This window comes from Gadus macrocephalus, chromosome 9 (genome assembly GCF_031168955.1).
Source record: "Gadus macrocephalus chromosome 9, ASM3116895v1".
NCBI lineage: Eukaryota > Metazoa > Chordata > Actinopteri > Gadiformes > Gadidae > Gadus > Gadus macrocephalus.
Window position 1 is genome coordinate 19,347,815 of NC_082390.1, and position 27,985 is coordinate 19,375,799.

Below are 27,985 nucleotides of genomic sequence, written 5' to 3' on the forward strand. Positions count from 1 at the left end.
GGTGTAACTAATAACAATTTAGTGAGAAACATGGGCCTGTGCTTCATGCAACTGTTAATTAATCGGCTAATTTCTCCCCTCAAAAGAAGCACAACGCCAGGGGAGGGTCAGAGCATGTAGAAAAAAAAAATTCCTCCCGAAACCGACAACATTTTATTGATTCTGGATGTGCCTTCTTTCTCACAGATTCTCCTTTCTACTTATTGTCAGAATTATGTTTCAACCAATCACATCCCATCACATTTTCTCAATTTTCTTTTGTCTAGCTTTCCAAATTAAAACTTGCTCAGGGTGAAACAAATATACATAGTTTGCTTTTATTTATTTATTTAAATGAGTACCCCCTGCAGTCCTCCAGATTACCCCCGTTTCAGAACCACTGCTTTATTGCAAAGTAGTTAATGTCTTCAGTTAATGTTTGCTAGTGTGTTCAAAGTCAGAGATTGTGTTCACTGCTGCCATCATATATATTGCAAATCTTATCTCACATGTATCTTTATGACATTTTAAACTAGAATAACTAATTACTTTTCTCTTTGCTTTTGAGTTTCCTTTTAGATTCCATGTCCTTGAGTTTTGAGTCCAGCTTACGTTGCAGGTAGGCCTTCTTGTTGGGATCCATAGAAGTGTCCTTTTTCCCACTTCCAGCGTACAGAACGCCTTCCCTGCTGATCCTCATGCGAGCGTTGGCCTTGGCCTTGTCCCCACAGCCATGAACCTACAAGTTCACATTAGAGTTACTCACATTGTATACCACCTTAAAAGAAACACACATTTCCAACCAGTACTCTACAGTATTTGCTAGCGATGTGTTCTTGCTTTTCATTCTGAACCTGTAGTAGTTCCCAAAGTCTGTTTCTTAACCAAATATACAGATTCAGAAAGTGATGAACCTGCCATGTTTGTCCTGTGCCTATACCTGTGGATAGTTCTGATTGAGATGAACGACTGACTTTCAGAAACTGGAAGTTCAATCTCTGCGACCGCATCTCACTAAATGGTCTGTAATGTATGTACGTTCTTGCGGCGTCGGGCCATGGCGCACATTGCTCCACAAAAGACACATTTGAGCAAATCTTGTTTATGTGTGCCAAAGTGTGCCAAAGCAATCAACAAGCAGTCCTTGGTAAGGCTCCTGGTTCTGCGCGGGTGGGTCTCACCTCTGGTACGTGGTGGCCCAGACAGAACTGTCGGTTGCAGTAGGGGCAGAGCTGGCCGAGAAGCCGCACGGAGGCCTTGCACTTGACCAGACTGCACACACTCTCCGCCTTCAGCACCGCCGATATCAGAGTGTCGAAGTCCTCCTCCGCGCCCGCGGCCGCGGCAATGTCACAGACCCCGGCTTTGGTGCGGCTCTTTCCTGGAAAGGGTGTAGGACAGGTCAACCGAAATATCCCTCCACAGAAACAGGGAACTATATCTGATCGTACGACCAGTGCTCACCTTTTGCAGGCTTCTTGGCCGTGGGGAGCTTCCCGATCGCTGCCTGAACCTGCCTCTTCTGCTGAGCGGCCTCCTCCCGTCTCTGCTGCTCCCTCTTCATCCTCTCCAGGTGCAGACTCTTAAGATCCCCTGGTGGTTGTTGAGAAGAGGTGGCCGCTTGTGGCTCCGATACCGTCTGCTGCTCCTCCTCCTCCTCCTCCTCCTCCTCCTCCTCCTCCTCCTCCTCCTCCTCCTCCTCCTCCTCTTCTGGTCGCGTCGGCCCGGACCCAGGAGGAGGTCTGGAGACGGTGATGCAGCGGTCTCTACCCTCTCCTCTGCTCTCGTGTCCCAGCCCGAGCTCCTCGGAAATCCGGTGCACCAGCATGCGGTCGTGGGAGTTGAGCGACGGTGGGAATCGCAGTTCTTCTTGAGAAGGATCCCTTAGGTAAGTCTCCACCTGCTCCCTAATCTCGGCGGACCGGGTCTGCGTCTTCAGCTCCTCTTCTGCGGTTAAGATGCGGGGCTTGGTGGGCGGCCGCTTCTGGTTCACCGGGTCTTCTGGGACCCTGCCCCCAGCAGCCTTCGTCTGGGTCTTTTGGTTCTCTTTGTCTGCAGCCTGATGTTGGACCTTCTGCTTGGTTGACGAGGCAGCAGAGGCCTTGGTCTTGCCGTCCTTCAGGCTGCGAGTGTAGTTCAGCGGCACGATGTCCTGGAGGTACTCGAAGGCGGTGCGGACCTCGCCGTGGTCCGTCATGTGACTGATGAGGGACTTGAGGAAGGCGTGACTCTGAACCGTCTGGGAGTCGCAGATCACGGCCAGGTGGCGCCGGGCGCGCGTCACCGCCACGTTGATCCTCCTGTCCTCGGCAAGGAATCCAACCTCACCTGCACACAGGAAATACATGAAGAAGAAATAAAAACATTAATGCATAAATAATAAATAAAAACTAATACGAATTAAAGAATCAACAGTGTCAGTAAAACATTGATCATGGTGTTAAATACCCATTTTATGGATATGGATAGATGTACACAGGAACGTATTCTATATCAGGCCTTACCTTTTCGGTTGGACCTGACTAGTGTTAACACCACAGCCTCCTTCTCTCTGCCCTGAAAGCCGTCCACCGACTTGATCTCCAGGGCTGGATACCGTCCAGAGAGCCTCTGGCGCAGAAGATCCACCTTAAGGAGAATATGACAAATATAAAAACGCATTCCACAGGGTTGTTTCAGTGGGGTGAGGGCAATAAGCCATACCCATTAATACATGTATTAAAAACCTTTAGTATATGAATTAACAACCACTAACACATTTATTAACAGTGTCTGCTTATTAACCAATAGTAATATTTCGGGATCATTTTAAATAAAACAATACGTACTTGTAAATTGTATGGAGCAATGACGGCGATGTCTTGAGGTTTTAGTCCAGCCTCCGTCAAACATATGATGTGTAGTTCCACAAGGTCCACTTCCCCTGAGAACACAATCAAAAGAATGTTTTCGTTATTGTACCCCACAGACATGCTTAAAACAACACGCTCACAACCCGTCCCTTGAGCTGACCTTGGTTGCCCTTGGACTGTTCGTCTGTGACCTCCATCTCGCTCAGCCCGCAGCCCGCCGTGTCGATGAGGAGCAGGGGGGTGCTGGTCTCCTCGACGCATGCAATTCCTGGTAGATCTCTGTGGCAACAGAAAAAAGAAAGAGGATGAATGAAATATTTGAATGTCAGCACAAGATATTCAACCCGCCCATCTTGGAAGCGCGCCCTCACTTCAGCAGGTGGCCCTGCACTGAGCTGTGTGCGGTCAGACGCCCCTGGTACATCTCCCTGGAGGCCCAGTCCATGATGAGGTGGTGCATGCGGTACTGGACCGTCAGCATGCGAACCACGGAGGCCCCAAACTTCTGGATCAGTCTCTCCATCAGACTGACTGCCAGGCCCTTCGACGCAGCGCTGCAAGAGACGCAACATCAGGACCAGGCTCTTAGCAAACTATGTAGCACAACCCAACGGTTCACTTGACAACGGTCGTCATCCTGAAAACATCCTATCTGACTAAATCCAATACAGGGACCACAGGATCGCACGTTTGGGACTTGATGGTGGGGGGGAGCTGCTTGTAGTCCCCAGCCAGGATGCATTTGCGTGCGTTGAGCAGAGCGATCCAGCAGCTGCTCTCCAGGGCCTGGGCACACTCGTCTATCACCACCCAGTGAAAGTGGCCGGGGGGCAGGTGTCTAAGGGGCCCATCGTTGGAGGCCCCTGGGCAAATGGACACACACACACACACACACACACACACACACACAAACCCCGTAAACGGTCTCAGTTTCTCTCTGTCGTGCTTCCGGACATCAGCCTGCCTGAGGAGGACGGTGGATATTACCTGTGTTGGTTGATAACACCACGTCTGCACTTTTTAGGACCTGACCGATGGCCGTTGCTTCCCTGGATCGGAGCTCTTTCCGCAGCTCCCCGATCTCTCGTTTGAAACTAAAACGTTCACCTTTATTACGCGTCTTCTTGATCCCCATCTGGAAGCGAAAGAAACGGATGCATACGAGTCAGCAAATAGAAAAACCTTGAGAAATGTTGCATATATGACGATGATATTAGAGTGTGGAACATTCTAGCATACTTACCAAAGCCTTATCCATGTCCTTCCGGATATCAGAGATGATGTTAGTGTTGTCACTCTTGGCCAGCACGGCGTCCAGAGAGTGTTTCTGGATGGACTCCAGCAGCCGGGCGGGGTGGCCCAGCCTGAGGACCTTCACCTTACAGCGGGCCAGCCGCTCCACCAGGTTATCAACCGCCACGTTGGAGGGGGCGCAGCACAGGACCTGGGGAACCAGGACGTACAGCAGAGGCCATCGTCCAATGAAGCTTAAGGCCCAATCCCATTTCTACCCCTTACCCCTTCCCCCTCCCCCTTGTTTTGAAGGGGTAAGGGGAAGGGGTAAGGAGAAGGTGTAAGGGGTAGGCCCAATCCCATTTATACCCCTTACCCCTTCAAAACAAGGGGGAGGGGTAAGGGGAAGGGGTAAGGGGTAGAAATGGGATTGGGCCTAAATGGCAAACGTAAAAAACAGATAAAATAGTAAAAACAGTATATTTTTATATTATATACATTTTATTCTCATTCCTATGTTAATAATGAGTTAATAATCCACATTGCATCAATAATAATGATAATCATATACCACAGCAGGTACTGGAACTTCATTTAATTATTGGTTGCTCGTTACATTTAAGAGCAGGCATCTCGTTCTGGGATTGGGGATCGAACCATGTACCTTCAGGCTGGGCGTTAAACAACCTTCTAGCCACTACGCTATCCTCCCCCCTGAAGTTCAGGCATCTTTACTTCGTTAAAACATCTTGATATATATATATATATATATATATATATATATATATATATATATATATATATATATATATATATATATATATATATATATATATATATATATATATATATATACACACACACACACACACACACACACACACACACACACACACACACACACACACACACACACACACACACACACAAGTTTAAGCGTATTTCTCACCTTGTTCCCTTGTTTAACAGCCTGGAGAATGACCTCAACCACAGTGGTGGTTTTCCCAGTGCCAGGCGGGCCGTGGATCACAGCCACGTCCCTCTGGGACAGAGCAAAGGACACGGCTTCTCTCTGGGAATCATCCAGATCCTGGTTGAAGAAGCCCAGATCATCTGAAAAGGAGGGACACAAATGCATGCTTAGGTAAGCTATGGTAAGGGGAAATCAAAATCACATTTCATTAATGGAAATAGTTGATGTACTTGTCTGTGACTGGGATCCAGGTTCTGAATAACCAAACAGAACATTTATCAAGTTTGAAGCTGGTCCGTTGCTGTACCCGTTCAAAGTATTCAACGCACTGCAAGACAAGACATCCAACCAATGAAAACTGATTGTGACAAGGATTTACTAATTTGGTTGTTTTGCACGTTTAGCAGCCTTTAAAAGCTCCTCACCGTGTCATCCGCTTGTAGGTGACATTGTTGGCTAACTTCAGCAGGTTGTACAGCGAGTCGGTTTCAACATTGAAGTCCTCTTGACAGTCCTCAAAGGCTACGGTGACAGATGTCTGACTCGACTTGGTCACTATCCCAGTCCCGATCTGGGAACTCGCACTGCATCCAGCGGCAGCATACAAACCAACGATGTCCCCTGCAAAAAATCTCCACGTTTTCACAATCTACTAAATGTGAAATTGAATCGAGATCTCGTTCACAAGTATCTTTCTTACCCGGTCCGAAGCCGTTACTTGGAAGAACTGACACCCCCATGTGTTTCCTTGGTTCCAGAACCACTAGTGTCCGGCCGTACAGCCCCGTTGACTGACTGGCTATCTGTAGTTTTAGCAGGCACACTCCTTTGGTTTGGAGGTCCTTCAGAGAGCTGTTCTCCTGCCATACCCTGAGAGGAAGACAGACAAATGGGTATGGGGTTCATCATGTTTTTTTATGTGATGTTATCCAGTGAATTATATTCATGTAAATACCTGGTCTCTTCGATTTCAGCTTCTCTCTCCTCCTGCAGAAGCTCAAGTGTCTTGGACACAAACTGTTCAATTTCCATATCTTAGCTGTAGATGACATTAACAAGGAACAACCAATAGTAGAAGATTAACTAAACCAAAACAGATAAAAACGAGACTTGTGGCATTCAGTACAGTAAGCCTCCCTTCAGTGACACCCACCCACCCAACCTCTGCTCTCCAAATGCACCCAAGGGTGACAATAGTGATTGACACCCTTGCTCGGTTCAATAGTTAAGCAAGCACTTAGCTACAGGGCATGTTACATTACAATCCGTCAAATGTTGAGCTATTTTAGAAAATAACAGCTAGCAACACATTGATAAACACCCACGTGTCATTCATTGTAAGTTAAGCAAAGCTCGTTAGATAGATAAATATATAGATGTGATAACAAGTGACAATATAGTTGTAACTACCTGATCGACTGTCAACAGCGACCAATGAGATACTTCTCTTCTTTTACTAGTCTAACGGTGCAATCCTATGCGGACGAGAAGCCACACCGCCATCTATCTGCTGAGGACACACACACATACACACACACGATTAATTTTGTTGACTCGACGGAACCTTTATTTTGAAGGATATAGGATAGCTGTACTTACTTTCCCTCGACGCTGTGTTCTCTCCCCTCACCCCGACGCTGTCAGTCCAGCTCAACAGAGCTAGCTCTTATTAATAGTTTACATGACTACATCATCTAATTAATCATTCACATGTTTTAACCTTCTGAAGCATGTCTGTGGTTTGGTTTTAGGAGGACGTCAGCTTTCTGTTACGACCAGGAAGAAAGCTTCCTGCGAAGGGCTGCGACCCCAGTTTATTGATTTCTTTGTGGTTTATTGAACTCTAAATGGAAACAAAATCACTTTTGGTCTTTTTGTTGGCCACTTGGAGTTGGTCGGTGGTCAGTGGGACCCTTTCAAAAAAGGACGCCAAGAAGACGCACAAAGCTGAGGTGGTGGAGGTGAGTACCTGTTCATTATAGAGTCAGGACCCCACAAGTCTAGGGGTCATGATGATGACCATGTAGATCAATGGTCAGGGCCCGACAGGTCTATGGTAAGGGGTGGGAATCTCTTGGCACCTCACGATTCGATTCCGATCATGAGGTCAACGATTCTATTCTAAAGCGATTATGATGCATCTCGATGCAACAACTTTTTTTATGTAGTTCATTTCCTTGCGTGATTTTCAAAAATATATGTAGGCCTATACATCTGAGTTTGCTACTCAGAGTTTGCTAATCACTTCCTACTTTTGTGATGATCATAAAAGACATCAACAGATGAATTGACTTATCTTATAATCAATGCAGCTTGCATTACAACACAATAGGAATTATGTGGTAGTATTCAGTTTTATTTTCTTTCTAATTTTTCTAACCCATTAAAGAAAAATATGCTCTTGAATTAGAAGGAGTTCTTGTGTCTGGCTGTGAGTTTGCGTGCATGCTATGCGTAGGCTGAATCGCAATCGTGTCAAGACAAATCAGATAGGCCATTATACTGAATATAAATTAAATAATTTTAAAATTACTAAAATTATCCCTCTCTGGTGAACAGAATGTTGCAGCAGGCTAGCAAATTACAATTTTTTTTTTTTATTTCGATTATTAATTGATCTGCATCGAGACGGAATCGTTCTAGAGAGAATTGTGATGCATCGAAGAATCGATTATATTTCCCACCCCTAGGACCCTACACGTCTATTGTCAGGAAACTACAGGTCTATATTCTGGACCCTTCAGGTCTATGGTCAGGACCATAGGTCTATGGTCAGGAGTCAGGACCCTACAGGTCTATGGTCGGGACCCTACAGGTCTATGTTCAGGACCATAGGTCTATGCTGATGATGTTTCCAATGTATGTTTCCACAACAAAAAAGTTACATTTTTGCACACACAATAGGAACTATTTCATTTTTACCTATCTACGTACTAGCTTCCTTTTCTGACTTCCTTCCTACTCTCTATGTGTGTGCACAATATTATCTTATCATATCTCATATTCTCTCCCCGCCAGTCGTCCCTGGCTGAGGTGTCTGTGTTGGACAGAGGCCTGGTTGTGTCGGACCCCCAGTGGAAGGACATCGTGAGGGAGGAGAAGAGACATTCCTCTCACATCAAACGCACCTTCCAGGGACATGTCCTCGGATACATTACTCCTGTAGGTCTTAAACCAAGTCAGTAGAAGTTGCATGTTTTGTGTATTATAATGTTTAATTCCTTTGGATATTAACTATTTGAATAGGGCCCTCAAGTCCAACAGTTAATATGCATTATTCACTTTCACTCCCTGGTCTCCTCAGTGGAATTCCCATGGCTATGAAATAGTGAAGGTCTTTGGCTCGAAGCTGAGCTCAGTGTCTCCAGTGTGGCTTCAGGTTCGCAGGCGAGGAAAGAACAGCTATGACGTCACCGGACTTCAAGACCATGATCCGGGTATGGAGATGGCATTGTAATTTAAAACTTTATGCCGATTCAGGGGCCTCCGTTTAAATATTTATCAATAGTATTTGGTTTTGGTGAAAGCATCTCATAAAATAAAATTGTTCTCCCATATAGGCTGGGTCAAAGCTGTGATTAAGACCAACAGAAAAATCAGAATAGGTAAGTTAATGTTCTTCTTCTGAATAATGACAACCTAAAAAATATGTCATTATTCGTTACACGTTGCTTTGTTTGATTTGAGTTTTACAGACATTTAAAGATTAGAAAAACTTTATTTATCCCAAAATGGGCAATTTCGTTCACAGTTTCTGGACCCTTCAGGTCTATGGTCAGGACCATAGGTCTATATTTCGTCCAAAGGTTTTAAGTGTAGATCCTCTTCCGTCTCAGTGCCTCGGCTGCTGTTTGACGGTTGGTCCTATAAGGACTACATGAATGTTCTGGAGAATGAAGATGAGATCGAGGAGCTGGCCAGTGAGCTAGTGGACGTTGCAAAGGTAATGTATTACTGGGGCACGTTCCACAGCAGCTTGCATAATGTACGGTACATCCACCTGGCGTTCACTGTATTGGTGATGGCATCGTGCCGTGTTTTCATCGACAGACGGAGCACTTTCATGGTTTTACATTGGAGCTGTGGAGCCAGCTGGGAGGGAACAAAAGAAGGTGAGCTCATCAGGACATAATGATTCCTGTCGCCTTGCTGCCACAGGTTTTACCCTGGGTTCAAATTAAACTAGTCAAGTCTACTATGTTCTTGTCATTGCAGTGAGCTGGTCCACCTGATCAAACACGTCTGTGAGACTCTGAAGGCTAAAAGGTTGGACTGTTTCCTGGTCATCCCACCTGCTCTGACCAGGTAACCCGAATGGGAAATGTACCTAATGCAAATGATACAACGTCTTCAGGCATCCTTTCTGACCTTGATAAAAACATGTGCATTATAAACAGCTATGGCAAGCCAGGCATGTTTGGTAGAGAGGAGTTTGAGCAGTTGGCTCCCGTTGTGGATGGATTCAGCTTGATGACCTACGACTACTCCAGCGCAGGAGAGTAGGTGCTAGCATGCTCTTGTGTCACATGTTAATACGACAACAAACCTGGCGCAACGTTAAACATGTATGACTGTTTCTTAGCCCCGGGCCGAGCGCCCCGCTGCCCTGGATTAAGGGGTGTGTTCTGGAGCTGGCCCCCAGCAGCCAATGGAGACACAAGATTCTGATTGGGCTGAACATGTACGGTATGGACTTCTCAAGCCAGGGAGCAGATCCAGTCCTGGGAGGGAAGTAAGAAGAGCGCTGGACCCTGATACACCTTATCAAACTTGATGAATGGATAATGGCAAAATCCTTTTCGTTTTCATTAATTTTTTATCAATTATCTGCAGGTACATTGACGTTCTGCGGGAACAAAGGCCAAAGCTTCTTTGGGATGATTATTCCGGAGAGCATTACTTTAATTACAAGAGGTAATGAATACTAAATATGGATTAAGGGATGATATTGTTAACATCCATCGGCACCAATCACTAACTTTTTACTCATTTTATTTTTTAGGAACAACGGCGTCAAGTGTAAAATGTACTACCCGACCCTTAAGGTAAGAACTCTTTAGATGCTTTGGCAAAACATGTATGTTTATCAGGTCAAACTATAGGGAAATAACTTATTTTTTCATTTATTTTCCAGTCACTCTTCATGAGGATCTCTTTGGCAACAGAAATGGGTGCAGGAATTTCCATGTGGGAATTAGGACAAGGACTGGATTACTTTTATGATCTCGTATAACGTGGGAAAAGGACTGCTCTGGTTTTTAAGAACATTAGCAAAATGCACTTCCCAAACCTTCCATACCAAACGCAGTAATTGTTGCCCTCGACTAAAAACGATAACCGGAAACCATCAAGAGTATATTTGTGCTGCAGTTGACCTTGGGGTTGGCAGGGTGTCATATTTTGAATAAATACATGGCAGTAACGGTTGTACTACCTCAAAAGCATGGTACATAGTAGTACATTAAACCAACATTCAGGAAATCGGAGGTATCTAATTTAATTTATTTTTAATATATTGATTGACAAGACTCCAGATATAATGGCAGAGAAATAATTTCACGAATTGTATAATATGCTGTGCAATTCGTACACTTGTTAATAAAGTGCTTCGATTGCTTGGCCTACATGCAGGCTTCTGCTGAAATTAGTCCCGTGTGCCATCAGCTGAAGTCCTGAGAAACATCTTGGTTCATGACATGTATTTATTCCTATTCTAGTAATTTACCCATCCCTTTTTGAATATATGTCTGGGTCCCTTTTGCACTTGACATTCAAAAGTCAATGACTTTATTTGTTCAATAAAGAAGACTTCACATTTTTCTCCCAGGAAGTTTTCATTGGCAAACACATTGATCCATTACATTTCAAACACATCTGTAAATTAAAAAAGCAATGCACACATTACTAAAGCATTTATGTTGGGGTTCTACTTGCAGTAGAGAGCAGGATAAGATTATTCACAGCGACTGAAGTGGACTGGACGTTCTGACCAGTTATTAAGTGTCTGTCTATGACGACATGCATGGCATCTGCTTGGCTTGCTAGAAAACCAAAGAGATAAACACAATCAAGATTAAAGATTCAGAGTGGCAAAACATTCATATCTAATTCCTATAATGACTTTAAAATGTTTTATTTTCATTTATTTAGTTGATAGGGACAATGTTCATTGATTAACAGACAAGTTGCTTCCTGTAAATAAGCCAGTTAGCTGCAAATGCTAGTTTCCATCTGTTGTCCCTAGCCAGATCTTAAAAGTTGGGAGTAGCCTACCTGTATATGAGCCACCACTGTCTTTTACAAAGTCCTCCACTATCAAGGGCAGGTTGGCAAAGTCTGGGATCCGCACCAGCTCAAACACTGATGGCTTCAGGCAAAACGAAATACAAGTATGTTATCAAGTGTACATCAAGTGGAAAACTGAAGGCTTCAATGAATGGGTATGAGGACGATATTTTCTCAGAGAGTTATGACCAGACACACACCCCTGTTAAACTGTAGCCACTGAAGATCCACTGTTGTCCCTCGGTGGAGCAGCATAAAGCAGACACGCCATATCCCACTGCACACACAGGCTCTGTGTACAGAGACAGGCAATGCTGGCACACATTCAACAAAGAAAACTGATGAAAATATAAAATGAGGAGCACACTCACTCTGCTGGGAGATGAAGTGTGTGAGGATGCGGTGCAGAGAGCCACTGTGTGCCAGGTCATTCAGTGCCCCGGGACAGTCTGGTATGAGGAGTGCTTGATAGCGGGCCCCTAGAATGGATCATTAGGACGTGATGTTGAACCAGGCAGAATATAAGGCAAATGTACCTTTTTGTAAAACTAGCACAGTCCCACCATCTATAGATTCAAGCTTGGCTGGTGTTGCGTAAGGTTTCACACTGAAGTCCTGCACCCATCTGGCAGTGCTTTCATCGACTCCCACGAAGTCTATAGGCTTCCCCTACAATGCATACCACATGCGATTGAAAAATAAAAATAAAATTGAAAAATGCTCCTCAGTAAAACCTAGGCTCGATTATGCGTTAACAATACAAGTTAAAAACACACAAACAAAAACAAATATTAGGCGTTACCCCGGGCGTGGCTGTCTGTAGGTTAAAGACAGAGCTGCAGAGACTGAAGGACTGATGGAAGGACTTTGCTGTGACTCCTAAAAGAAGTACAACATAAACGAAGACTTTGAGGGACAAGACAAAAAAATGGGCTGCTGAGAAGCCGATCAATACAATTGATTGATTGCTTATCAGTTGATATAGACACCTCGATTTGGTGTCAGTAATGGTTTATGGACGGCAATTGACTTTAAAGGAAATGCTCATTTATTTAATGATCTTGTTGCACGTCCACTAGTTGGCTAACCACAGAAACCAGCTAACTCGGTGATCGACTACTCGACCTACCTTGAGGAGCAGCACTCGCCACTATTAAGCACGTCGGTTTTGAAGACATGTCATGAACGTGTTATGCAATCATTTCGTTCAATATGTTATCGTCGTAAATCAGGGGATTAGAAAGTTTGATTCCGACCAACAGCCGAACGGAAATCCTGTCAGCAGCAGCCGATACCATCTGACTGCTCTACGCCAATAACAAGCTTCAAAATAAAAGCTCGAGGGCAGCACAAAATACAAAATTCATACACGGTCAACCAAGCAGTTTCCAGCACAGTGATCAGTAGGTGGCACTCTTCCCTCTGGCCGAAAACATCAATCCCCGATGCCCCAGTAGAGTGACGGGGACACTGTGATGTGGAAGATGCCGTCCTTCGGAGGAGACATTAAACTGAGGTCCTGACTCACTTGAGGTCATAGAAGTAGTGGTGCCGAGATGTTGCCTCATGAAACGTCAAAGCCTCGCAGCTAGATGAACCACCAAAGTGGTTCGACCCCGAAGCTTCAAATTAGTACGCTAGTAGGGACACTAGTGGCTAATGAAATTATGATGAAAGAGTTTCCTGTGAACCCAGCCCAAAATGTACAACATCAAAACATTTGAGAATTAAAGTCATTTCAGTGATACGTGTGAGGGTGCCGTTCATAAATATCTCCCGAGCTCATGGTAGAAAATAAATCCTTTGACAAAGATTTTAAGCATTCATCCCGGGCAAAATAGAAGGTCTTATCAACTACAGTAGCCTACTAATAATTGTAATAATACAACTGCATGATGACTGAGAATGAGTGATTAATTCAATAGCCATTAAAGTGATCTTTGAACTGGGTTGTGTCTTCTTTTTGTAAGTGATGTGCCAATTGTGAACCCATATTGCGGAGCAGCCCGAGATAAGGCCTCGAACGTCACACGCTACGTCATTTCGCCTATGTGAATCCTACTAGATACGGAGCTTTGCTGGGGGGAGGAGCCGAGGTAATCGACAGTGTCTAAAAACTGCCCAACCAGTCTCATTAATCTGCACCCTGTATAATTGTCTAATTCATTAATTCCCTCACTCTCCACCGCTGGTGTGTGGTGAGCGTTCTGGCGCTGATTGGCTGCCATGCATCACCCAAGTGGATGCTACACACTGGTGGTGGTTAGTGAGGTTCCCCCCTTCACTGTAAGCGCTTTGAGTTTCCAGAAAAATAAAAGCGCTATATAAATTCAATGAATTATTATCATGATTGTTTCTTTAAGTGTATTCATTATATACACGCACGCAGGCACGTAATCACGCAAAAAACACACACACACACACACACACACACGCACGCACGCACGCACGCACGCACACACGCACACATACACACACACACTCACATATATACAGATACGTATACATATACATGTGTATATATATATATATATATATATATATATATATATATATATATGCATGTATATTTATGTGTATATATATATATATATATATATATATATATATATATATATATATATATATATATTAGAGCTGTCAGTTAAACGCGTTATTAACGGCGTTAACGCAAACCAAATTTAACGGCGTTAAAAAAAACAGGGCATTTTTTTTTTTTTGGCTCAAAACAAAGAAGCAGTAGCCTGACTGCTATGTTCAAATGACATTTGTTCAAAGCAGTCGTTTAATTGCACTATAGGCTATTTTTTTGTATCGTCCTGTTTTGATCAGTATATGCCAATGTTGTTATCAATAGAAAATCATTTGCACAAGGCAAGCCGATACACTTCACCATGTTGATAAGAGAATTTAAATGAGAAGAATTATGGGAGAAAAAAATCAAGGGATATTTAGCATAGAAAAATAATTTGCGATTAATCGTGAGTTAACTATGACATTAATGCGATTAATCACGATTAAATATTTTAATCGCTTGACAGCTCTAACATATATATATAAACATAGTGCAAAAATGTCAGCCATATACTATTTTATTTTTGTCTGTAGAAAATAAACACAGATAAAGATTAAACATAAGATTAAACACAAAGCAACAAGGGAGCCATGTAATGGAATATGCTATTGAGCTTTGCTCCTTCACAAATATACCATCATTGCAATGTCAAAAGATCGGCTTCACAACTTCATACAGTACATTAATGAATGAGATCATGTATTCCAATACACATCAATTCAACCACATATTAAAAACAACAGGCTGAATAACGATCTTCTTTCAGATGTTGATAAAGGCAGCAGGTCAACATCATCCCCAGCAGCTGAAAAATATTAAACATGCAAGACTTTTGTTAAACGGCACACAAGGGCAACCAGTGGCATTGCTTATCATCGCAGCATGTTTTACCTGAAGAAAGGCAATGCCGATTCCCACTGCACCTAGGATAAGCAGCTGACTCAGAATGAATTCCTCCAACCGACCGATGCAGCCTCCCTGAGTAACGGCATGGGGTTAAAACAAAACTTGAACTCACTATATTAATCCCATAATAATCGTTAGGTTGAGTGGGGAAACGGACCTCTAGCTTGTAGATGTTGGACGGGTGGTCTCTCTGGCCACAGAAGTCCCTGGGAGTCTTACAGCAGCTGTCCGGCACCATCATAGCATTTTGTGAGGTTAGGATCCAAATACTGTCAGCCCAGTCCAGGGAGCTGTTGCTACCACAGCACTTAAACTGGGACACAGAGGCACACAGCAGGAGTTAAACATACACCTCGGACCAGCTGAATATTGTTGAAAATTAACACATTTCCACTCCCTCCTAGTATTCATCCAGATGTTCTTGGTGGTTTGTGCATGTTCACTTGCAATGTCTCTGCTATCCGAACACAAAGGACACAGTAGGGTTTGAGGCAAATTGTCCTTGCATAAAATATGTTTCTCTGCTACTTGTAGTCTACACAGTGGGACTATCAATCTTTTTTAAGGCTTCTGTTTCGTTGTAGAAAATACAAATGCCATTCAACTGTAAGGGATGAGGAGCAAACGTTCAGCGTTTGACGTCTGTGCGAATCATCATAAAGCATGTGTTGTTCTGGTAGTCTTTGATCCACTGACCCTTTCACTAATCTCTTCGCACACAGACACACCAAGCCCTTTGAGACTGTACCGGTAATTAAGGGCTATACAAAGAAAATTGTATTGAATCGAACCAACCAAATAGAAAATGTCAATAATAAACAAACAATAATAATGCGAAAATAACGATACCCTAACTACTACTACATAATATGTGGAAGGATGGATAATCCAGCTGTAGCCTGCCTGTTCCTATATGTATAACCTAGGATCCCTGGCCTACATCATTAGCATAGCATAGCATTTCTCCCCCATCAGATACCTCCTGCTGGAGCTTGTCCACGGCCTGGGTGACTCCTTCCTGCCCCGGCTGCTTGTACTTATGCTGCATGGTCCACCTCAGGTTCTGCCTGAGCTCATGGTCCAGCTGTGGCACAGGAGCACAGCGAGGGTGAGCTACAAGGGTCCGTCACCTGCAAGGGTCTGGGTTTCTTTAAGACAACCTCCCCTGTTTGTAAATATATCACACGGTCAAGTTACTTTCCACCGCTGTAACATTCCACTATAACCGCCATGGCAACCACTGGGGGCTAAGAATACACAGAAAAATGGGGCATGGGTTCCGCGAACTCTCTGACCTTAGGATTCCTAAACTAAAAGCATAATATTGTTTAATTCGGTGGGAGGGGGGGAGAAAATATGATCCTAGCTAATAACATGAATGGATGAACACAGACGAGGAGCAGTTGAGATTACCTCATAGCAGTAAGGAAAACACTGGAGCAAGAAAGGGAGGAAGAAAAAGAGGTGTAAAAGATACGCATACGGAGGACTTAACTGGAGATGGAACAGGCAGAGGTAAAAAGCAGCTTAGATAACACAGAAAACAGACAGTAAGCAAATATGGTATACAAAGACACACAAAGTGAAACAGTATGGAGGGAGAAAGTGAGTTTGAGTTGTTATATGTCCTGGGATGACAAGAAAAGGAACATAAATAGAATAAGATGATGATAACTATGTTATAAATATAGTGCTGCACGACCATTGATCTATGGGACTAGTATCTACCACTGCAACTATTGACTGTACAACGTTTTTCTATTGAAAATCACCTTTTGGTAGTTCATGTAGGCCATCACACCAGCAATGATTTCCAGCAGGAAAATACAAAATAACAGGATGAAATACTGTGGAAGAGAGAGACATAAAATTGGGATAACAGACAGGACAGAGGAAGCAAGTGAATAACAGATAATAATTGGAATGGACACTATGGTATTAGTAATGTTTCGGTACACTTGCATGTGACATTAAATAGACAGAAAATGTTACAACTTTAATGCTGGTATAATGTAAGGTAGTATCTTATATCATAAATGTTTTCCTATGCAGTATGCTGTACTCTTCTCTCTCCCCATGATATTTTGACCAGCCAGCCACATTTGATGCCTCTCATACCACGAGCATGAGTCATGGGCTAAATCTAAACTCTTAAAGAAACACTCTGCATGCATGTCCTTTGTATCTGACACATGTATTTCTGACATAAGGAGATGCATATACATGCAGGACAGGGTGCAAGGCTCTGGTTGCAACTAGAAAAGAAAAAGGTCACCCAGGTTGAACCCTTAATATATATGCACTCAAACAAAAGGTGTTTGGATTTGGTCCAAACACTGAAACACTGAGTTCTGGAAGCATTAATCGTAACAGAAGATGGCACGTTGCATTAGTATGTTGTGCTGTATTCGGTATTGCATAGGATTGTGATGGTAGGAATGGATGGCAATGAGCATCACCACAATGAGAAGATTTCTCATCTCCCTCAGCGTGGCACAGCACCCGATCAGTCCCGTCACCACCACGATGATCCCCGTGGCGATGAGGATGTATGCCGAGGCGGAGTAAAAGGTGGAGTTCAGTAAACTGATGTAATCGCTCTTCTCCGCCACGGTCCAAATTCCAACTGCCAAAACAGTTCCACCTGCCACCTGAGAGCACACACACACACACACACACACACACACACACACACACACACACACACACACACACACACACACACACACACACACACACACACACACACACACACACACAATCAGTTGTGGTACCTTCTCAATTCAAACCAGATGTTCCTATGAAGAATGTAGCACATCATTAACGAGCGGTTTCTTGATACCACAGACCACAGTTGCTCAAGAAAACCTAAAGACTGTGGGTCTCCCTTGGAAACACTGAAAAGTAGGTGCGTTGGCAACAATAATAAACAAGGTCTACATAACAACATAACACAATAAATACATGGGAGTAAAGTTGAATGGGAAAAGCAGTCCAAATAAGAAGTGTATGAATGGCTTATGGAACATCTGATATGGATCTCTTTATAGCCGTCCGTGTAGCTGCATTAAAAACACCTACACAACTGAAAGCTCACACCCAATGGACTTACCCAGAACAGAACATTAAACAAGAAAAGGAGATATTTCAGACATATCGTTCCACAGGTATTCTTTCTCTTATACCTTGCCTCCATTCTGAAAAGACAAAAAAGGGAAGCATTTACACATGGCAAAAAGGCATTATGGCAAACCACACAGGGCTAAGCACTAGATTACAGACCGAGAGTGCAGAGCAGTCAACAGTATAAACGAACGCAGATGGAAATGGAATGCCCTACGCTCCTGCAGCATGCCATATCTCCTAACACTGCTGCAGTGAAGGCTGCCTGACATGACACGATCTCCCTGCCTGATGTGAAGATTATACCATAAGCAGTTTTCATTATTTAGACTGTAAATAATTGAGCCTGCACACAATGGTGATAAAGCTAAGATTAAAGCTAAGGCTAAGAAAGTATGCCCTTATAGTTGGAAATAGGATTGTATGTGCTGTGAGCATTTATTTAGTGCCTCTTCAACATAAAATACTATTCTTAGTAATATTATGTACCCATCAGACAAACACAAACAAAGGCTACCATCCAAATACCACACCTTGGCATTCAATGAGGAAAGCCCACTAATGAAATAAAATACATTGTGGGGGTAAAGTACTTAGCTTGTCTCAGATGTCTGAGAGGAGTTATAAATGTCTTCGATCCCAGTAACACCACATTTCTTACACCCTGTCTACTGACAGGGAGCATATGCTTTCTTAAACATTTGTATATGTTATTTTTCTTTCTAATCTCTTATTTCTTATACCAATAGAATAGACCCTTGAATAGACACCATGTGCTGTTACACATCAAGTGACAATAAAAAAGTGTTTAAAGATTACAATGAGAAATCAAGTAAATCTATTATTGTAAAATATATATAAAATCCCAAACAGCTAATTAAAGTCTGTATTTTATGATTCATACTCCGCAGCAGCATATAAAGAAAAGCATTTTTACTTTCTTTTTTTGTCTAGAACCAGTAGCAATAGCTATTTTTAGACCATTGTGTCAGTGGAAAGAATTAGTCATTTTCCTGTCCCCTATTTTTCAGAGGGTCCTACCTGCTTTTCGATGCTAACAAAACTTGAAGAATGAAAGTTTGTTAGAAAGTTTGTGAGTTTGTCTTCAAACTTGCTGGTATTCCAAAACCCAATCCCAACGGTGAAGGTTTGACGTTCGGAGGAAGAGTGGAAGTTTCTAGCTGGAGCACTGGCCCGGGTCTACTGGGCGGGTGAGCGTCTGTTTTCCTACTAGAGGACCAGTGAATGGGTTGGATATAGCCACAGCCCCAGATGTCACAAGAGCAGGGCTGCCTCCAGCTGGTGGTTTCCAGGCATGGATCGTGGGTGACGCACAGAGAAATAAATGTATTACATGTGTAGTAATCTGTATACTGTATGTAGTTATGTGCTACATCTTATTAATGAAGACAACATCCTTTTGCAGACACGATATGTTTTACTGTATTGGATTACATAATATAGTCAAAGCAATATAAATATTTGAAAGGAAAATAAATCATACATACATATTTACATTTACATTTAGGGCATTCAGCAGACACTTTTATCCAAAGTGCCATAGAATAAGTCAGAATTTTTTAAGGTTTCAGAAGAAAGAAAAACAATATATCGCTTTCTGTACAGTAAGGACGTAAATAGAACCAAGTGCCAAGCACTAACAATTGTATAGATAACATCTACACATATCTGACCATTAAACACTGTGAATAGTCATTTTTTCCAGTCCTTCCAATCCAATCATTGTGCGATCAACAGCAGCTTCTTTTAGCAGTGTTTTCAGTGAGTGTCAGTGTGTCATTACATTGGCGGTCTTGCTGAGCCACCAGCATCCTATGGAGAGAGAAATTAAGTTAAATTTTCATCCATCATATTAACTTTGTATGCTTTGTTTACACGACAGTTTCACTATCTCTCTTAAACCGTTCTTAACTCCATGTCAACCGACTTCAATGCTTTTTTCTCTCCAAAAGGCAAACAAAAGTCACAGAGTGACTTCATGATCAGTTATTGTTTACTCAGTAGGCCATTAACTATTGATTTATTACATACACCCATCTTTGGTTAAAAATGTACAGAGATGTGAATACCATACCGGGCCAGCTCGGACATAAGCCTTTCTATGTTGTATCCACTCCTGGCACTGCACTCATAAAACTCAGCCTGGTGATGCTGCACACATCATCACAGATAAGTCCATTTAGTAACCTGCTTTATGGTTTCTGCAGTTAAAAAACAACCACAATCTTAAATCAAAACGTTTCTGCTCACCTCTGCAAGTCTGTGTCCCTCTTGCGTCGTCACCTTCCTGCTTGTGTCGTTCGCCATGTCCTCCTTGTTGCCGAGAAGCATTAGCACTGCTCCCTCACATTTCCTCTCCTGGAAGACACTGAGAACACGTCAAAGATACTTTCAAACAGGAGTTACATTATAAAACATAGAGAAAAGCTACCCCCAAACGATTGACAGATGTTTTGGATGTGTAAAGGAACAGGCCTAAAGAAATCATTAGTAATATTTGTAATGATTATCAGAAACCAGACGTAGCACTGACACCAAGGGTTTAAATGGGTACTGCAGTCCAAGCTCACACTAGTGGAAAGTTGTTTCGCTCTGCACCGTCTCCCCAGACACAAAGGTCACTTTAGACCAACATTATCTTTCGAGCGCTTTATTATAATTTGACAATGCCAATGTCATAGCTAATGTATATGTTTGCAATTTATTTATTGTTAGAAAATGTTAAACCAGCTCATGTGGCATCAGTCTTGAAGAAAATACTGGCTGTAGCATTCTCTGAAGATTGTATGATGAAGTACAGTACATATAGCTGTTGATTCGAGTGTCGAGCGTTCTAACCTGTACACAATCCAGCCACTCTCTGACCGCTAGGAAGGAGTCCCCGTCAGTGATGTCATACATGCTGAGTATCCCGTCGGCCTTACGGTAATACTGCTGAGTGATGCTGCGGTACCTGAACACAGAGGCAGGGTCACACCTGGACCACTTCAATAGGTAGGCCTAATACCTTGAATACATAGTAGGTAGGCCTAACACCTGAAACACATAGTAGGTAGGTAGGCCTAATACCTGAAACACAAGGGATAGGTAGGCCTAATACCTGAAACACATAGTAGGTAGGCCTAATACCTGAAACACATAGTAGGTAGGCCTAATACCTGAAACACATAGTAGGTAGGTAGGCCTTATACCTGAAACACAGGGGATAGGTAGGCCTTATTCCTGAAACACATAGTAGGTTGGCCTAATACCTGAACCACGTAGAATAGGTAGGCCTAATACCTGAAGCACAAGGAATAGGTAGGCCTAATACCTGAAAATCATAGAATACCTGAAACACATAATATTCCTACCTCTCCTGTCCCGCAGTGTCCCAGAGTTGCAGAACCACATTGATGGAGCCCAGAGTTATGTTCTTCATCTGGTAATCGATCCCTGGAACAGAGGGGCCGTTGCATTACGCAGCAGATGTACGTTCTTCACTGAACACAGGGGGCTAGAAATCAACGGGAGAGCGTGACGTCGGACCAAGGCGCCTCACCCACAGTGGAGCTCAGGGTGTCGGAGAAGTGACCGGTGCAGTAATGACGGAGGAACGAGGTCTTCCCCACTCCAGAGTTCCCCAGGAACACCACCTTGAACACACGCTGGGGACTCACCACGGGCCTCTGGAGGTCAAAAGGAGTGACCACACAGTTCAGGTTAACTTCAACAGTGATGTTCAAGCAGGGGTTGTTTGTATATGATAACCACACCGGGCACAAATACTCCTACTCCCACCGGCTGCAGCAAAGGATCATTGTGTAGACGAGATCATTCAAACTGTCACAAAGTATTTTTCTTTTGCAGGGAACAAATATCTGCGCTACCTGTGTTTGAGTGTGTGCTTCGTGTTGATACCCCGGAGCACTGGATGAGTGTCGTCTTTTGGGGAGCTTGGAGAGTTCTTCCCTCTCCTGCTCAGGGGGACTGGTGGAGCTCAGCTGTCTTTAAAGTTGATTGGACACACAATTAGTCCACAAGGCAGAGCAGTTGTTACGGCTGGCCAAACTACGTTTCACACACCTTTTCATTGCGTTTTCCTGAAGTACGTAGTTGCCTAATAAAGACCCTTGCTTCCGCAAAACCTTTAGGATGGGGCTCTGAAAAACGTGAAAGGGTTTTGAAGATTAAGGCAGACCAAAGGTTTATAAGGATATAAATATATAGAAATTTGTATTTTTATGTGATTAGTATGTTTGCCTGCGTTGCGTGATAATGTTTAGATCTTGTTTGAATTGTTATGTGTGTCAACCTGTAATTAAGCAAGAAGTCCAATACATCAATAGCTTCATTTATTACACTACATTGTACTCATAATTTAATAACAAATTATGGCATATTAACAGCAATCTACATGAAAGGGATTTTTGTTACAGTTGGTACAATTGTAGTTGTTTTGACAGTGAGCTATTTGAGGTACAACAACCCTTAAACCATAGTTGTTAAATTTTGTATTTGTGCAATATCATGAAAATCCAAAGTTTTTATTAGGACTATAAAGTGACCATTTGCATTCCTCCTGGTTCAAAGTCACAGTAAATGAACCAAAATACACTGTTCTGTTAAGCAGCAGAATACAATCCTTATTTACATCACTCAAACATAACACAAACCAGAAACTGTTCACACAAGACAGGCAAACCGGCTCATCTGCATCGTAAATGAGTCGAAGACTACATAACACTCAAAACAAATGAAATAATGATCAGCAATGTGAAGACCTTTGCGTCTTGGATATGGTTTGTTTAACTTTAATGGCAGTAATATTGAGGTCTTGGTAGAGTGGCAAAGACAGTGCGTCGAGGACTAACCCTCTTCTGGGCCTGCTGGGTGTCCGTCTCGTCCCGCAGCCTTTTGTTCATGTCCCTGCGAGGTTAATCATTGAAAGACACAGTGAATCAGGGCTGAATCTCATTGACTTGACGGAAATGCTTTCCAGTTAAGGCCTATCATCAGACCATCACCAGCAGACCTGATGTACAAGCTTACCTCAGAATGTCAAGTTGTCTTAAAAGACTCTCTTTCTCCTTTTGAATGTTTCTAGACACCTTCAACACATTTCTAAAAAAAAAAGGTACTCAATATTATTGAACGATGATTTCTATGATACAGAGTTATGAAATTGAACAACAACTTTTTATATTATCATTATAATGATCAAACACTTCAGAGAAGAACCTCACCGTTCCTTGACGGCCAGCTCCTGAGCCGCTGTGGCGTGAACCAGGTTGAGCTGGCTCTTTGCGGCCTGCAGCTCTTCTCTGGTGGACTCCAGCTGCTCCCGGAGCTGAACGTTGAGGCTCTGTACCCGCTGCTTCTGCTCCTTGATGTCGGCCTGCTCACAGCTCAGCGCCCGGACACTGCTCTCCATCTGGGTATAAACACACGGGCCAGGTCTCCTTCACTGAACCAAGGCTTCCCAGAAGGCCTCATGCCTCAGACACTCTAAAAGCATATAATGTTTCTATTGCTCTAACAAACTGTATCGCCACCTAAAACTATTGCATTTTTGATATAACATATAACACAATCGGTTGATACAGACCTTAGTTATTGGTATGTTTTAGGAGAGCACTATAGTGATCAGTGGCCGTCAGGAGGCCTGCTTGGATGCCTACCTCCCTCTGCTTGACCAGACTGCTCTCCAGCTCCTGTTCCCGCATGCTCAGCTCCGCTTCCAGATGTTGTCCTCTCTCCCACTGTTTAATGCCGTCCTGGATAAGGCAATAGCCTCATTAACTGGTATGTCCATGATCATTTGTATACAGTGGGGACTACAAACAAAAAGGAATCTACCTGCGTCTTTTGTTTCTCCCTCTCCTCCTTCAACTGGCTCTCCATTTCTTCATATATGGATTGAACGATGCGATCGTGCTCGCTCTCTCGCCTAGAACAAACCAAACAGAGCTATGTGAGATCAAATGCAGAGGAAAACATCGGTAAACACACGTGGACCCCGAGCACAGACTGCATGTGCAAGTGGACATGCAGCCGAGTCTGGTACTGGTGGGAACCTGCGCAGGGCCTGCTCCAGGCTGTCCTTCTCCTTGGTGCTGTCCTGCACGGCGGCCAAAGCGTGGACCAGGATATCGTCCAGGACAGTGAGGAGCTCCGGTCTCTCCCTCTGCAGTTCAAACCATAAGGAGGACACCTCCCACTGACTGCCACGTTACAAACACAAACACACACACACACACACACACACACACACACACCACAACAGACATCAGAGTCTGGGTGGATTAGGAGACTCATGTTGTCACATAATAATGTATGTCTGCATTTAATGTTGACTGTCTACGTTAAGTAAAATATGAATACTAAACGTACAAAGTACTTTTGTGTCCATTCTTTGGTAATACTTCAAAAGCCATATCTGAGTAAGTTTGGCAAGTTAGACATTGCCTGGGTTAGAAAGTGATGACACTAATTATTTCAAGGGCAAGGTCTTACTTTTTGAAGAGGGTGTCTGCTCCCAACTCGACCAGCAGGTTGACAAACCGGATGACTCCGGGGTCGTTGTTCCAGTCCACCGGGTCTGGCTCAGCCCGCCCCTCGTTCTGGCTTTGGTTTAAGCTCTCGTCTAGCACCACGATTCCTCCTAACAGAAAATGGCAACAGGTATAGTGAAATTATTTGTTTATTTTTGTAATTGAGGCTCTACACTGTGTAAATAGACACTCACATCTGGCGAGTGTCAAGAGTCCATCCTAAACTCACCAAGGCCTGCGTTAAACTCTACAGGAGTGAGGAATCCATTACTCTCTCTGTCGAGGCTGTCGAAAACGTCCTCCAACTGATCCAGGGACAGTGGTAACTCCACTTCCAGTCGCTAAGCACAACGAGGACCAACAGTATTTCACGTAAAAAATGTAAACCATGATATTTGAATTGCATTCCTCCAGCAGCTCTTTACCTGCATGTCTCTCTTGGTGATGAATCCTTTGCCCTCTTTATCACAAAGCACAAACAGCTCCCTTGCTTTGTCCATGGTCTGTGGCTCCTGGTGAGGCATGGCTTCCCTGGCCCTGGGTGAAGACAACCGGGCTCGGACTGGGCTGGACACGAGGCCCCCAGCGGACGGGCCCCTGGATCTTGGGCTCCATGAGGATGCGTCGCCGCTGCCCTGCCCCACCAGCACCTCTCCATCGCTGAGCCACTTGGACATTGCTGTGGAAGAGTGATGGGTTAGGCTAACCGATGGTACTCCGTTTGTCTGGAGGAGAACGTAAACCCTAAAGGAGGAAACTATGTCGGCCCGCGCTGCGCTGAAGAACCAGGACAGGGAACCAGGACAGGGAACATGTACAGTGAACCAGGACAGGGAACCAGGACAGGGAACATGTACAGTGAACCAGGACAGGGAACATGTACAGTGAACCAGGACAGTGAACCAGGACAGGGAACCAGGACAGGGAACCAGGAGAGTGAACCAGGACAGTGAACCAGGACAGTGAACCAGGACAGGGAACATGTACAGTGAACCAGGACAGTGAACCAGGACAGTGAACCAGGACAGTGAACCAGGACAGGGAACCAGGACAGGGAACCAGGACAGGGAACCCGTCGGTGAGGAATAATAAAGAATGCGTGAGAGAGGCAGTTTGATGAGCAAAAAAACAAACAAGAGGTCTGGTCTTGTACCATCAGATGTGTTTGCTCATTCACTGCCGTTCTTGTAGAGCTTGTTTAACTTACTGACTTAAGACAACCTTATCATGTCCTTTATACCAATGCGTTCCAACCGGTGGACGAAAACCCATATGCCCAAATTAAATTCTAGGGGCCAAACCACGGAAACTGTACGTCATTCATAGTGGAATTTGTTATTTATCACAAGAAATATGTGCTGTGCCTAAATGAGTGTCTAGTTTTTAAGTTATTATTAAGTTATTGATTAAAACAAAAATGAGTATTTCTTGCATCATGCCATTTAAAGCAAAAGCCACCATCGCTTTTAGTGGATGAAGGGAGATTCCATTTAAATGCGTTTGTTTTCCTTGTTTAAGGTCAGACATAGGCCTGCTGCTATGCATGCTCCCTTGTCAAACACAAGTGGGAGCAGAGCCAAAGTTGCTGTGAGTGAATGCACTATCTGCTGCTGGAAACAGATGTTACCCATGTTAAGAGAAGCTGAATTTATGCACCGTGAATCTTAACTTTGGCAACTGATAGGTATTGTCAATAAATATATATATTTTATACCTTTATACCTAATTATTTATTTTATTTATAGATATTTTTTACTTTACTTAATTTTATCCTAAACCTATCATATTATATCATTAGGCCTACCCTAGTTTCCGAACACATAATCAGCAGCAGTTTGCCTCGTTGACAAATGTTATACAAATGTTTTGGTCACTACCTCTGCTCCAACCAGGATGTGGGCATGGTAAAAACAACAGGATTTGGTCCTATGAGGTGACGGACGAGTCTTGTTCTTCGAGGGGAGGGAGGATGAGGACAATGAGTGAAACGGGATGCAAATAAAACATTTGCAATGGATTTAATTTCCATTATAGCCTGGTTGCAGGCCATTTTGTTTGGAAAACCACAGCACAAGTTTCTGTGATTTATGCTGTTGTGGCACAAAAACATATTTTAAGTCAAATGTTTCTGTTATAACTAGCCTATATTGAGAATTAGCCAACTAGAAAATCCTAGAAGTTCCAGGTATGTAGGTATGTGTTTTTTTCGACATGAATATGTCCAGTGGCATATCTGAAGTCTCAAAAGGTTTATAAATAAGCTGGAGTCAAGGGAGGAGCGATCCAGATAACACCTATGTAAACATTAACACTTTCTAAAACTCGGTACGCGTTAAATCGGCAACGTAACTCTTAAACATCCGTTTTGAGGTGCCTTCAATGTCCTACATTTAACTTAGACAAAGAGATCATATCCTGGCCCATTGCAATCAGATGTTGTTAGGAACTGGGCCCCATACAGAGCGGGAAGGGAACACACCATGCGCTTGAGGAGCAGTCTACGGCCAGGCCAAGTCGCTTGGTCGCTACCCAAGCACCTGACCTATACCTTAGTGGTCAACACAAGGTAACAAACTTATTGTTTGGACTTCATAAAGAAACAAAAGCTTGCAACACCTGTTGCTCAGGATCTATTATACATTTGGATGTTTAAATTACGGATAGGCTACGAGTCGACAGAGCAATGAAAAGTAACGACCACCTAAATACAGCAATCCATAGAAAAATAATACTACGTTACTTGACACCAATAAACGTAATGACAGCAGAACCAACTTTGAGGAGAGGTGGGCACATGAGATCCATAAATAAGCTTTAAATAAATAGTTGCAATTTACAAACTTTGCATGCTCACCTCCGACGCGCCGGACCTTCAGCTGTGTGTGAGTGTGTGTGTGTGTTTGCGCCACCTTTGATTATCATACTTAACACACGTACCTTTTCCAGCCACTGGGGGGCGTTGTTGTACGAAAATCTGTTTCACTTACCGTTACGCTTAGTGTAGCTCATGCAGCACATAAACATGATACCAAACTCATTTGCTGCGCCAATATCACATACTTTACGGTATGAAGTAGCGTTGCCATAGAAAACCCGGAAATGCTCAAGAAAGCCCCATGGATGCATTATCTCGTTTATGACCTTATGTAGTTTGTCTAGGTGCATGTTTTTTTTGTGGTTGTGGTTATTTTCGGGCTAATGTTTGTAATTTTGGATATACCTTAAAACGTAAGGGAGCGGTTGACGGGATAGCAAACTCGTTCTGGAGAAATCAGTGTCGGTCATCCAATAAGCCCGACAAGATGTCTGGTCAGCATGGAGTGGCAGCTGTACGAGTTTCTTTACAATTAAACACTTACGTTGTAGTGGAGTATGTTCTGTAACGACCAAAACATCCCACGTGTTGCTCACAGGACTGAACGGAGGCGCCGCGGGGGGAGAGATGTCGACCAGGGGCTACTGGAGAAACCTTGCAGAAGCCTCGACTGGTCAGTTCTAATCCCAA

General features: G+C 43.4%; 5 protein-coding genes across 10 annotated transcripts; 1 reads left to right on the top strand and 4 right to left on the bottom strand.

The window, feature by feature from the left end:
- Nucleotides 1-139: 139 nt before the first annotated feature.
- Nucleotides 140-6,547, bottom strand: ighmbp2 (immunoglobulin mu DNA binding protein 2). Its single transcript, XM_060061873.1, has 16 exons — nt 6,448-6,547; nt 5,993-6,076; nt 5,738-5,907; nt 5,463-5,658; nt 5,268-5,365; nt 5,014-5,177; nt 4,075-4,275; nt 3,819-3,966; nt 3,520-3,694; nt 3,203-3,385; nt 2,992-3,110; nt 2,808-2,902; nt 2,484-2,607; nt 1,444-2,307; nt 1,161-1,360; nt 140-718 (listed from the first exon to the last, which is right to left on the bottom strand). Exons 2-16 carry the CDS (start codon nt 6,067-6,069, stop codon nt 521-523), a joined length of 3,012 nt encoding a protein of 1,003 aa, XP_059917856.1. The 5' UTR covers nt 6,070-6,076; nt 6,448-6,547; the 3' UTR covers nt 140-520.
- Nucleotides 6,522-10,857, top strand: chid1 (chitinase domain containing 1). Its single transcript, XM_060061998.1, has 12 exons — nt 6,522-6,998; nt 8,056-8,199; nt 8,342-8,474; nt 8,598-8,642; nt 8,874-8,980; nt 9,088-9,149; nt 9,253-9,342; nt 9,435-9,536; nt 9,620-9,769; nt 9,871-9,951; nt 10,040-10,082; nt 10,172-10,857. Exons 1-12 carry the CDS (start codon nt 6,885-6,887, stop codon nt 10,268-10,270), a joined length of 1,170 nt encoding a protein of 389 aa, XP_059917981.1. The 5' UTR covers nt 6,522-6,884; the 3' UTR covers nt 10,271-10,857.
- Nucleotides 10,802-12,644, bottom strand: gatd1 (glutamine amidotransferase class 1 domain containing 1). The gene is made up of 7 exons (XM_060062045.1): nt 12,452-12,644; nt 12,125-12,201; nt 11,886-11,991; nt 11,694-11,801; nt 11,523-11,614; nt 11,311-11,404; nt 10,802-11,078 (listed from the first exon to the last, which is right to left on the bottom strand). Exons 1-7 carry the CDS (start codon nt 12,498-12,500, stop codon nt 10,951-10,953), a joined length of 654 nt encoding a protein of 217 aa, XP_059918028.1. The 5' UTR covers nt 12,501-12,644; the 3' UTR covers nt 10,802-10,950.
- A 1,841-nt stretch (nt 12,645-14,485) lies between these two features.
- On the bottom strand, nt 14,486-19,172 carry cd151 (CD151 molecule). The gene is made up of 8 exons (XM_060062033.1): nt 18,968-19,172; nt 17,916-18,000; nt 17,263-17,454; nt 16,576-16,650; nt 15,783-15,887; nt 14,961-15,116; nt 14,789-14,875; nt 14,486-14,702 (listed from the first exon to the last, which is right to left on the bottom strand). Exons 2-8 carry the CDS (start codon nt 17,997-17,999, stop codon nt 14,628-14,630), a joined length of 774 nt encoding a protein of 257 aa, XP_059918016.1. The 5' UTR covers nt 18,000; nt 18,968-19,172; the 3' UTR covers nt 14,486-14,627.
- A 172-nt stretch (nt 19,173-19,344) lies between these two features.
- On the bottom strand, nt 19,345-27,980 carry cracr2b (calcium release activated channel regulator 2B). Of its 6 annotated transcripts, none has more exons than XM_060061925.1 (19): nt 27,840-27,980; nt 24,906-25,159; nt 24,710-24,821; nt 24,443-24,590; nt 24,004-24,150; nt 23,786-23,876; nt 23,608-23,703; nt 23,173-23,360; nt 22,979-23,050; nt 22,801-22,855; nt 22,013-22,089; nt 21,817-21,934; nt 21,489-21,615; nt 21,301-21,382; nt 21,106-21,138; nt 20,786-20,900; nt 20,198-20,305; nt 20,022-20,098; nt 19,345-19,759 (listed from the first exon to the last, which is right to left on the bottom strand). In XM_060061925.1, exons 2-19 carry the CDS (start codon nt 25,155-25,157, stop codon nt 19,678-19,680), a joined length of 1,980 nt encoding a protein of 659 aa, XP_059917908.1. In that variant the 5' UTR covers nt 25,158-25,159; nt 27,840-27,980; the 3' UTR covers nt 19,345-19,677. The 6 variants fall into 6 exon arrangements, 4 of the variants coding, with proteins under 4 accessions (XP_059917908.1, XP_059917907.1, XP_059917906.1 ...); XM_060061924.1 differs by lacking the exon at nt 27,840-27,980 and adding an exon at nt 27,335-27,443; XM_060061923.1 differs by lacking the exon at nt 27,840-27,980 and adding an exon at nt 27,322-27,345.
- Nucleotides 27,981-27,985: the final 5 nt, after the last annotated feature.

What these genes read in the sequence shown, in the direction of transcription:
- ighmbp2 (XM_060061873.1), bottom strand. Translation starts at nt 6,069, where the DNA reads ATGGAAATTGAACAGTTTGTGTCCAAGACACTTGAGCTTCTGCAGGAG. An exon ending in GGTGTTATCAACCAACACAG is followed by an intron (nt 3,695 to 3,818) that starts GTAATATCCACC and finishes CCATTTGCCCAG; the next exon opens with GGGCCTCCAACGATGGGCCC. An exon ending in CCCACCATCAAGTCCCAAAC is followed by an intron (nt 3,386 to 3,519) that starts GTGCGATCCTGT and finishes CGTCTCTTGCAG; the next exon opens with CGCTGCGTCGAAGGGCCTGG.
- chid1 (XM_060061998.1), top strand. Translation starts at nt 6,885, where the DNA reads ATGGAAACAAAATCACTTTTGGTCTTTTTGTTGGCCACTTGGAGTTGG. An exon ending in CAACAGAAAAATCAGAATAG is followed by an intron (nt 8,643 to 8,873) that starts GTAAGTTAATGT and finishes CTTCCGTCTCAG; the next exon opens with TGCCTCGGCTGCTGTTTGAC. An exon ending in AGCTAGTGGACGTTGCAAAG is followed by an intron (nt 8,981 to 9,087) that starts GTAATGTATTAC and finishes TTTCATCGACAG; the next exon opens with ACGGAGCACTTTCATGGTTT.
- gatd1 (XM_060062045.1), bottom strand. Translation starts at nt 12,500, where the DNA reads ATGTCTTCAAAACCGACGTGCTTAATAGTGGCGAGTGCTGCTCCTCAA. An exon ending in GGCGAGTGCTGCTCCTCAAG is followed by an intron (nt 12,202 to 12,451) that starts GTAGGTCGAGTA and finishes TACTTCTTTTAG; the next exon opens with GAGTCACAGCAAAGTCCTTC. An exon ending in CAAGCTTGAATCTATAGATG is followed by an intron (nt 11,802 to 11,885) that starts GTGGGACTGTGC and finishes GATCCATTCTAG; the next exon opens with GGGCCCGCTATCAAGCACTC.
- cd151 (XM_060062033.1), bottom strand. Translation starts at nt 17,999, where the DNA reads ATGGAGGCAAGGTATAAGAGAAAGAATACCTGTGGAACGATATGTCTG. An exon ending in TGTTTAATGTTCTGTTCTGG is followed by an intron (nt 17,455 to 17,915) that starts GTAAGTCCATTG and finishes GTGTGCTCTCAG; the next exon opens with GTGGCAGGTGGAACTGTTTT. An exon ending in TGAGAAATCTTCTCATTGTG is followed by an intron (nt 16,651 to 17,262) that starts GTGATGCTCATT and finishes TCTCTTCCACAG; the next exon opens with TATTTCATCCTGTTATTTTG.
- cracr2b (XM_060061923.1), bottom strand. An exon ending in CTGGAGCAGGCCCTGCGCAG is followed by an intron (nt 23,877 to 24,003) that starts GTTCCCACCAGT and finishes GGTTTGTTCTAG; the next exon opens with GCGAGAGAGCGAGCACGATC. An exon ending in GTCTGGTCAAGCAGAGGGAG is followed by an intron (nt 23,361 to 23,607) that starts GTAGGCATCCAA and finishes GTTTATACCCAG; the next exon opens with ATGGAGAGCAGTGTCCGGGC.